Source organism: Leuresthes tenuis, unplaced genomic scaffold (genome assembly GCF_036924035.1).
Source record: "Leuresthes tenuis unplaced genomic scaffold, fLeuTen1.0.hap1 SCAF_1, whole genome shotgun sequence".
Classification (NCBI taxonomy): Eukaryota; Metazoa; Chordata; class Actinopteri; order Atheriniformes; family Atherinopsidae; genus Leuresthes; species Leuresthes tenuis.
Window position 1 is genome coordinate 17,439,155 of NW_027325355.1, and position 9,502 is coordinate 17,448,656.

General features: G+C 42.8%; 1 protein-coding gene across 1 annotated transcript; it reads left to right on the plus strand.

Annotated features, from left to right (window-relative positions):
• The first annotated feature begins 4,368 nt into the window (after nt 1-4,368).
• atp5f1b (ATP synthase F1 subunit beta) lies at nt 4,369-7,831 on the plus strand. The gene is made up of 10 exons (XM_072384998.1): nt 4,369-4,510; nt 5,309-5,482; nt 5,581-5,755; nt 5,887-6,008; nt 6,119-6,303; nt 6,410-6,568; nt 6,678-6,800; nt 6,957-7,169; nt 7,248-7,449; nt 7,550-7,831. Exons 1-10 carry the CDS (start codon nt 4,408-4,410, stop codon nt 7,645-7,647), a joined length of 1,554 nt encoding a protein of 517 aa, XP_072241099.1. The 5' UTR covers nt 4,369-4,407; the 3' UTR covers nt 7,648-7,831.
• The last annotated feature ends 1,671 nt before the right edge of the window (nt 7,832-9,502 follow it).

The window sequence follows — 9,502 nt, forward strand, 5'->3', positions numbered from 1 at the left end:
ATGCTCTGAGAAGATGCCATACCAAGGTCTTTCTTCTGTGCCAAGGTCTTCCTTCTACGAAACTACAGAAGCAACCGCTAAACTCTTTGAAACTTCCCCCTCAAGGTGTCTTTGTGACTTTGCTGAAAAAACGTTTTTACAAGATAATGCATGTTCTTTAAACATATGTCAGCAGGACAGATGAAAAGATGACTGACATCTGTGACCGTTGATTGTTGCATCAATTCACACCGTCATAAGATTTCAAAAACAGATGTCTGTGTCCCAACGAGTTTTCATATTTCAGTGGGATCTAAAGGAGAGCTGACAATTACAGCATAATCAATAGAAACCGAAATCTGTCTTTTTAAGGTAAAGAGTTTACAGCATTGTCCAGTGCTGGCCACAGTAATTTCAAATTAGCATGTTAGAATGAGCTAATTAGCTACACCAGCAGATGGGGTAATGGGAATGCTATTAGTTTTGAATGTATGTGGTTATAAACCAAAACACTTAACAACCTAGAAATGAGTCTCACTTGTATCAACCAGAAAACCTACATTTTTGTGTTCTTTTTTATATTTAGTTTCCACTTGAAGAGGAAATGTACCTAAGCCACTGAGCAATATTCGACTCGAAGACTGTTCAGTTGGAAAAACCTGCATTCTGTCATTCACACCAATGTAACTTTGACACCTGCCAACCTGGCAACACCCCTCCCCTACAGTAAAACGACCCACAGCAGGACACCAGCAGGGCCCACAAAATCTGCTTTCAAAGGGCTTAAAGAACATGACAAATGATCTGGGATGTGGGGATGTGGGCACCAAACGCATCGGGATATCCTTTGGGATGGCATCTGTGTCAAGTAAGTCCCACACCAGAACCCCACACTACAACCCACGGGGCTCAAAGGATCTTTCCCAAATGACTCCAGGACACTCAGATGTTTTTAGTTAACACCCTGACTGGTCAGAGCTCTAATGGTAGCACGGAGAGAACTTATATATGTGAGTGGTCAGGATATTATGACTGATCAGTGGATGTGGTCTTTAAAAAGTCCTTTAATTGACTAAAATAGTGATTATTTTTACCTAACAGTTTTTATCAACTTTCTTGAGTGTATTTATCATTCAAAGTGTGTTTCCACATGTTATTTTCCTATATGAGGATAAACAAAGTCTCATCTCATCTCATCTCATGGATCCCAGTGCAACTGTCCTCATTTTAAAGAGGAAAACTATAGTAGTCATGGGAATGCATAGGGTGTAAATGCATTGCAGCCCAATGCTGACGTTAAAAGCTAAAGGAGCAATGTGTTACCGTTCCTCTTCAAAGAAACTTGAAAGTTTGTAAAATAATATATCCCAACCAATCCGACTGTAGCAGATGGATTCGAATTTTGAAAAAAAACCAAAAACTTTTATTGTGACACTGAAAACTTGACATTAGAATTATCATCTGGAGTTCATAAATATTTGTGCAAATTGTCACGGCACGCTAATATTAGAATTGTTGATAAGCTTTAGTCTGAGCCACAGTGTTTGACAGACAGTGGGAAAGACATTGCCCAGAGGCATGCTGCGAGCAGGGTGAAAAGTCAAAGATCACCAATGTCAATCTACCCCAAGCGTCAAAAAAGTTACTTTGCAACAACTGAAAAGGCAGTTCACAGGTGTGGCTTTGCTTTTGGAATAGAGAATATTTGCAAGAGATCATTGTTTTTATGGAATCAAAGAGCAGACGCCTTGATTACCAGACATCAGACATTTTTCTAATGACCTATGAAGCTGACATAAGATCTGAATCACACAGGCTTCAGCTGCTCCGGGTTGCAAGGAACACGTCCAGTCTTGTATCACACAGCCTCTCACAGTGATGTGACCTCATTTGGCCAAATCACAAGAGCTGCAGCACCAGAAAAACCAACACTGACACAGTCTCTCCAAACAGTAATGAAACTTTGACAGTCGATATCAGCATTCTTTTATTTCTTACTCTCAGGCAAGTTGTGGCTCAAGATATACTCTCTATTTTTTTATTTTTATGTCAGTGACAATGTGGGTGTTGGCCACTTCTGAAAACTCCTGAATGTACCTGGAGAAATAATGATCCAGCAACACAAAACACAAAAGCCTAGCAACACAGTAACCTCACTCATCAGTCATCAGTCTTGACTTAGAGGCATGCAAAGGCTGCTTAATTCAAATAGTGTATGTGCTGTGTTTTTGCAGACAAATTACTTGCGCCGTATCTATGCATGCAGATAGTCAGATAGTCATCTGTGGTTTTTCGGGAATGATGCCAAGCCTTCTACATTCCGTCGCAGTATTACCCAAAACAGTAGATTTGACTTATTCAAAGGAAAGAATGCAAGAGGTACATCTCAGACTCTACAGGCCTCAGTGAGCATGTTCAGTGTGTAAAATCTATCTGCAGTTTTGTTCAAGAGTTGTAGACTCAGATCAACAGATTTTATGTAATGATTTGCAATGGGTCTGGCAAAAATGTATACCATGCTTTCTATACTGGCAAAGGCATGCATCCAGTGGCACAAAACCAATATGTCCATCTCCCATATCTTCTGGTACAGCTGCACCCTCTAGTGAAAATATGGGGGCTTGCAATCCACACCTAAATACCGCACCAATTCCCTTCCCAAAGTGCAAACAGTTTGTGATCTTTGTCCCTATTTTCCGCTGCTGAACAAGAAAGTCGAAGTTTTTTGTGTTTTTCACTGACGGGAAAATGTTCAGTGTGTTTATTTTCTGAGATGTCTCCGGGGGCTGTCTGTTCTTTTTTTTTTACCATCAGCCACAACTCGTTTTAATGCGCTGCAGCTGTGAAGCGCTTCCATTTCTTTGTGCATTGCATTCTGGGAGAAGATCTAAAGCACATGTGAACATCCAAAAGGTTTTTTTTTGTTTTGTTTATAGTTATAGTATATTGTTCAAAGTGAACTTACTTTACGTTGTGAAAATGAGACATAGCTTTGGTTTGTCCAGACTGGCCTCTCCCAAGACTCCACTGGACATCTGCAGGTTTGCATTAATAACATAGGATCTGTTCTGAAACTTTTCTCAGTAATCACTGGGAAAATTATTGTTTTTATATATCCCCTTTGCAAGATGTGAGCAGAGGAGGCAAAGACAAACACGAGGAGAGGATGGTGACAGGCATTTAACAAAATGGAATGCCTTTTACTTTGAAGAGTCACTTCAAACTGTCATCAGATAATATGACAGTTACAGTTAATTCAATTTACAATGTTGGACGAATGTGCCACGCCCCCTTCATACGTCAGGGGTGCTGAAAAGGCTTCCACAAAGGATAACTTTACTTATCCTTACTTATAGGAAAGTACTATAAGCAACAGTTTAGAAAAATTAAAAGATTGTAAAATTAATTTAGAAAATGATGAGCAGAAAACTGATCAGAAAGAGTGGCTGTAGGTGGCATTTGTGGGGAAAACATTTAATTAATATTTCATGAGAGAAGTTGGAACTTTCATAATCTGAGTCAGTTGGAGTCAGCGACGCTTTGGTGCCACCATCTAGTGGTCGTTGGTGGTATTGCGCTTTAATGCACTTCCACATTCGCTTGACATCTCCCATCTTTCATATGCAATTTTTGCCGTGTGTTGCAAAGTGAAAAGGCCAGAATATGAAAAATAAAGAAACAAGGCAACAAATAGAAGATTTGGACAGATAAAATTGGAACAGTTCTACAGTTTCTGGGAATCAGTATTACAGGGAACTTGTCAGTCCTGTCACACATTTCCATCCTGATAGAGAAAGCCCAAAAGTAAGCCTTAACTCCTGTTCAAAGACATGTAAAAATTGAAAGAATCCTAACTGGAAGCCTCCTAAACAGACATGAATGAAACTGCCCACAACATTAATGAAACCAATCAAACATGCAACGGTCAAAATGGTGGAGTAGGGTGTCTGCACAGAGCCGAAAGGATACTGTTTTCTTATTTCAAATATATACAAAATTGAAAATAAAGACAAATGTATGTTTCTCAGAATGTAGATATTTTTCTTTTCCTCTGGAAGATGAGGGTACATAATAAGACCCATAATAAGCAAAACATTGACAAAGACAGCAAATCTCAAGGGGTGCAGCAGAAAACCATTTACACCATGATCATTAAATGCTCCCATGTCAATCTACATTAACCACACCGCTCGTTACAGTTATGTCCTAAAAAATTTAACCTTTTGCTTAGAATGCCTTTCAGAAAGTCACATCTACTGTCAAACAGGCCAGCTCTGTGGAGGGCAGAATGTCAGCCGCCTGTTCCTAACATCCGCGCATGCTCAGTTTAACTTCTTTACGATGCACGCAGGCGCAGTTCGCGTCAGCGATCATTCATTATAAAGCCCTAAGTTCTTCTGTCTCTTTCCACCTTCAGCCATTTTGACCATGTTGGGAGCTGTGGGACGCTGTTGCACCGGGGCTCTGCAGGCTCTTAAGCCTGGAGTCCAGCCCTTGAAAGCCCTTGTTGGATCCCCAGCCGTCCTTTCACGTGAGTCTGGCATACTTTGTGTTTTTAAGCGAAAGTGTATTAAGAAAAGATTGAAACAGGCGCAAGTGGCAGAGGGCAGCAGCAGCGCAGATATTAGCTGGTGCTAGCAACATGTTGGCTTTCCTGTCAGTGGCGTACTAGGCCTTAGTATTGAAATGTAAGATTTTAATCCCAGTGGAGCTATTTCATAACATATTATGGATACTCATAGCTACATATGCACGTCTTAGCTTGTGTCATTTCTGAGAAAACGAGCAGACATTGTCCTTTTTGTGTGTTAGCAGAAATGACCTTTGTGTAATGACATGAGGCGGCGCGAGCCAGCTAAGCTAGCATTACAGTTTGCAGATTAGCAAGGTTACACGGCATTTTGCAAAGTTGACCCACGGACGCCTTGAAAAATATAAAGGGCAGCTTGAGAAATATAAAACTTAATCACTCGCTGCTGAAGAATTGGTTGTAATAACAGTAGCAGCATTAGCAACGTTAGCTGAGTTAGTTGAATTCATTCAGTTGTCATTTAAGACAGCGCCGCATAAGTAATAGAAATGACTGGTTACGGTTTGATTTGTTTTACGTTGAATCACGCTCACGAAAAGTTTGTAGCTGAATAGATTTAAGTGCACGAAGATGCTTTCTCACAATTTGGCCGACAGCAATCGTTTGACATTGAGATTTAGCGGACAGCTGCGGCTGCCCTTATAACTAAATAAACAACAGTGGTTCTCTGAGCTCACTGCCGTCACACACATGGATGACTCCGGTATAACTGGACACGTTCTGTGTATTCCTCCACAGGCAGAGACTATGTCGCTCCAGCCGCCGCTGCCGCCGTTGCCACCGGTCGCATTGTGGCTGTCATCGGTGCCGTCGTCGACGTCCAGTTCGACGAAGGCCTCCCTCCCATCCTGAATGCCCTAGAAGTCGCCGGCCGCGAGTCCAGGCTAGTCCTGGAGGTGGCCCAACATCTTGGTAAGCATGTTTTTTTATGATAAAATTCCCTCCTAAACTTCTGTAAGTGCACTGCTTGTATTGTAAGACTTCATTGAAGTTTCCTTCTGTGTGCATAGGGGAGAACACAGTGCGCACCATTGCTATGGATGGTACTGAAGGTCTGGTCCGTGGACAAAAAGTTCTGGACACTGGTGCCCCCATCAGAATCCCAGTGGGCCCCGAGACCCTGGGCAGGATCATGAATGTGATTGGTGAGCCTATTGATGAGAGGGGTCCCATCTCCACCAAACAGTGAGTTTATTTATTTATTTCAGGTTGTATGGTCTCATTTGGCAAATATAAATGAACTTGCCATGATGGAGGGGTGTATAAATATTAAACTTAAATTTCTTTTTTTTTTCCCTTTTCTTTTTTTTTTTTAGGACTGCACCCATCCATGCAGAGGCTCCTGAGTTCACTGACATGAGTGTGGAACAGGAGATTCTGGTTACTGGCATTAAAGTGGTGGACCTGCTGGCTCCCTACGCCAAGGGAGGAAAGATTGGTAAGTCTTTTAAAACCTAAATATTTGCTTCTGTGATCAGGATACACAGACGTGTCTTGTATTGCTGGAGTCTTTGTAGTCGAGCTAACTTTACTTTCTCATTTCCGCAGGTCTGTTCGGTGGTGCTGGTGTGGGCAAGACTGTATTGATCATGGAGCTGATCAACAACGTGGCCAAGGCCCACGGTGGTTACTCTGTGTTCGCCGGTGTCGGAGAGCGCACCCGTGAGGGAAATGACTTGTACCATGAGATGATTGAGTCTGGTGTCATCAACCTGAAAGACACCACCTCCAAGGTGAGATGTGTGGAGATCTCCTTAAAAAGAAAAAAATATTTATTAAAATTGTGGGTTTTTTGCCATGGCGAACGCCTCCAAATGACTTGGTCTTGTCCTTTTTCAGGTGGCGCTGGTGTACGGACAGATGAACGAGCCCCCAGGTGCCCGTGCCAGAGTGGCTCTGACTGGACTGACCGTGGCTGAGTACTTCCGTGACCAGGAGGGTCAGGATGTGCTGCTCTTCATTGACAACATCTTCCGCTTCACACAGGCTGGCTCTGAGGTTTGTAACTTCAGGCAGAACAGAATTTAATTTGGCTCTTGGAAAGTTAAAACTTAAGATTATAAGGTGAGCTTGATGCTGATTGTAAAATCGCCGCCTGCCCTCTCAGGTGTCTGCCCTGCTGGGTCGTATCCCCTCTGCTGTGGGTTACCAGCCCACTCTGGCCACTGACATGGGTACCATGCAGGAGAGAATCACCACCACCAAGAAGGGTTCCATCACATCTGTGCAGGTACGTTTTGAGCAGTGCTGCGACACCTTCACCAGGAGTTGGATTTGCTAGTCCAAACTCTAAAAACTGGCATTGGATGAATAATTGAAGCAAAATGCTGCTGATAAATCCTGATTGTTTGATCCAAGTAAAAACAAGTTTACATCTTCTCTTTAGGCCATTTATGTGCCCGCTGATGATTTGACTGACCCTGCCCCCGCCACCACTTTCGCTCACTTGGATGCCACCACTGTGCTGTCCCGTGCCATCGCAGAGTTGGGCATCTACCCCGCTGTCGACCCCCTGGACTCCACCTCCCGTATCATGGACCCCAACATTGTTGGAGCTGAGCACTACGACGTCGCCCGTGGTGTGCAGAAAATCCTCCAGGTTGGGAACTTGCCTGCTGCTTTTTGATTGGACCGGCTAAATATTTCTCAGGCTAACTAGTTTTGTGTCTTGTTGTAGGACTACAAATCCCTTCAGGATATCATTGCTATCCTGGGTATGGATGAGTTGTCTGAGGAGGACAAGCTGACTGTAGCCCGCGCCCGCAAGATCCAGCGTTTCCTGTCCCAGCCCTTCCAGGTGGCCGAGGTCTTCACTGGTCACATGGGCAAGCTGGTGCCCCTTAAAGAAACCATCAAGGGCTTCAAGAGCATCCTTGGCGGTAAGTGTTTTGGAAAGGGAGTGGCTTACTGTTCTGTAGTCCTTCGTTGTAACGCTTAACTTGTCATACTAATGCATTTTGTGCCCGTTTGCCTTCTCAGGTGAGTACGATCCTCTGCCTGAGCAGGCTTTCTACATGGTCGGTCCCATTGAGGAAGTGATTCAGAAGGCTGAGAAGCTGGCTGAGGAGCACTCGTAAACATCGAAACAATCTAACCTGTTTAGCTGAGGAGAGAAAAACCAGGAGGAGGGGTGCTGTAGTTCGGAGCACTTGGTTTGTAAAACATGTCAAAATGCAAATGTACCTGTCTTGTCATCCTGCAAAGAAAGTTCTATTTAATGTTTCCAATGAAAGATGGAATAAAACGCTGTCTTTACACAAACCCACTTGTCAACAGTATATTTCGTAAGCGCAATGGCTGAATCATTCCGAGTTGTCTTTGCCTACTCTGGCCACAAGGTGGCATTTTTGAGCCGCATTAAGCTTTCAGAGTTGTGTTGCAGCTTGTCACATGAAATAAAATGGTGGACAAATACTGGATGCCTGTTTGTCTCAAACTTTGAGGGTTTGTGTGTGTGCTGCCGTTAGTTATAGCAGAGATTAGGAGGAGAGGATCCAGAATGTAAACATTAAAAATGAGAACTGTGCCAGTGTTTCTGCAAAAGAAGAAACTGATGGATACTCTTAAATTTCTCTTGGGATTAGTAAAGTATTCAGCAGCTACATGGATGCCTGAAGGCAGGTTAATAAAAACATAATAGGATACAAAGAAGTGTGTAAACAGTCCTGATAAGCATGTGAATTACAGGATTAATCATGATCCTCCCTGGCCACCCAGAGAAGAGTTACAGTTTGTGGAGCAGCTCAGGGCCAGCAGCCTGCTGCTGAATATGCTCCTGTCTCAGAGTTTGGGGGAGTGGGTGTTGTGTGTTCTCCAGGATCCGTCTCTCTGCCACTGACACCAGAGAGTCCAGCTCTGTGCCCACCACAGATCCAGTCTGTCCAAACATCCAGCATCCCTTTCAATACTGTCCCAGGACCAAGAGGAAAGGTGGTGGAAGTCCCCGGAAGAAGAAGAACCCCCACATGTACAAGAACCACATTTGCAGAACACCCCGGAGAAACCAAAGTCCTGCCATGACGGGTAGGGGACCTGTATCCCTCCCTGAAAAAAGGAAAGGTGCAAATAGGGGTTTATGGAGGAGGGACTGAAATTTTTCTACAAACATTCTTTACCTGCCATGAATCCTTTTCTAAACTTTAAAATACAGCAAATATAAGATATACATAAAATGTTTAAGCAGTACATGACAAAGCATTGATAAGTTATCTGTTGCTAACTTACAGCTACACTATTTCCCACTGGAAACAATTCAGTATCATTAACAGAGCATCAGCACACTTAAAATATATTTAAATTCATTTACACAGAGCCAAAGTGTGGCAGACATGGGGAAATACACTCAGCCCTGTTCCTGGGCCACAAGGTCACCAATTTATAAAGAGGACGTGAGACAGACTTCCAAAAATATCAGTTTTTATTTAACAATTTACTGGAGTGAAAGGAGCACATATCTCACAACCTGAGTGTCACAGTTGTACCACATTAATTTTCAGAAAAATAAGTAACAGGGCTGCAACTCTCACCACATGCCATAGCAACATTAAGGGATGTGAGATGAGCTCTGCTGCACCAGCTCCTGTCCTGAAAAAGAAACAAGGTTTTGGCTGTCCAGATAACTAAAAATTAAAACAGGAAGCCTATGCTAAAACACACCCACCAACAGAAAATAATAATACAAATGACTAAATATATGAACACAAATAATGCCCCAATATAAGCCCCATATATCAGAGACAACAGCTGCATAAAGCAAAGAACAGAAATTTGTAACCAATAAAGAAATAATAATAAAGATATGTTAACTCTAAAATGAAATAAGTCAACTAAGAAACAAAAATGTTTCAAACAGCTGGCCCACAAGGAAGCAAATGAGCAACAAAAGAACTCAAACCAACAGGAGTTGTGGTGGGGCAGCAGGAGCCCACAGAG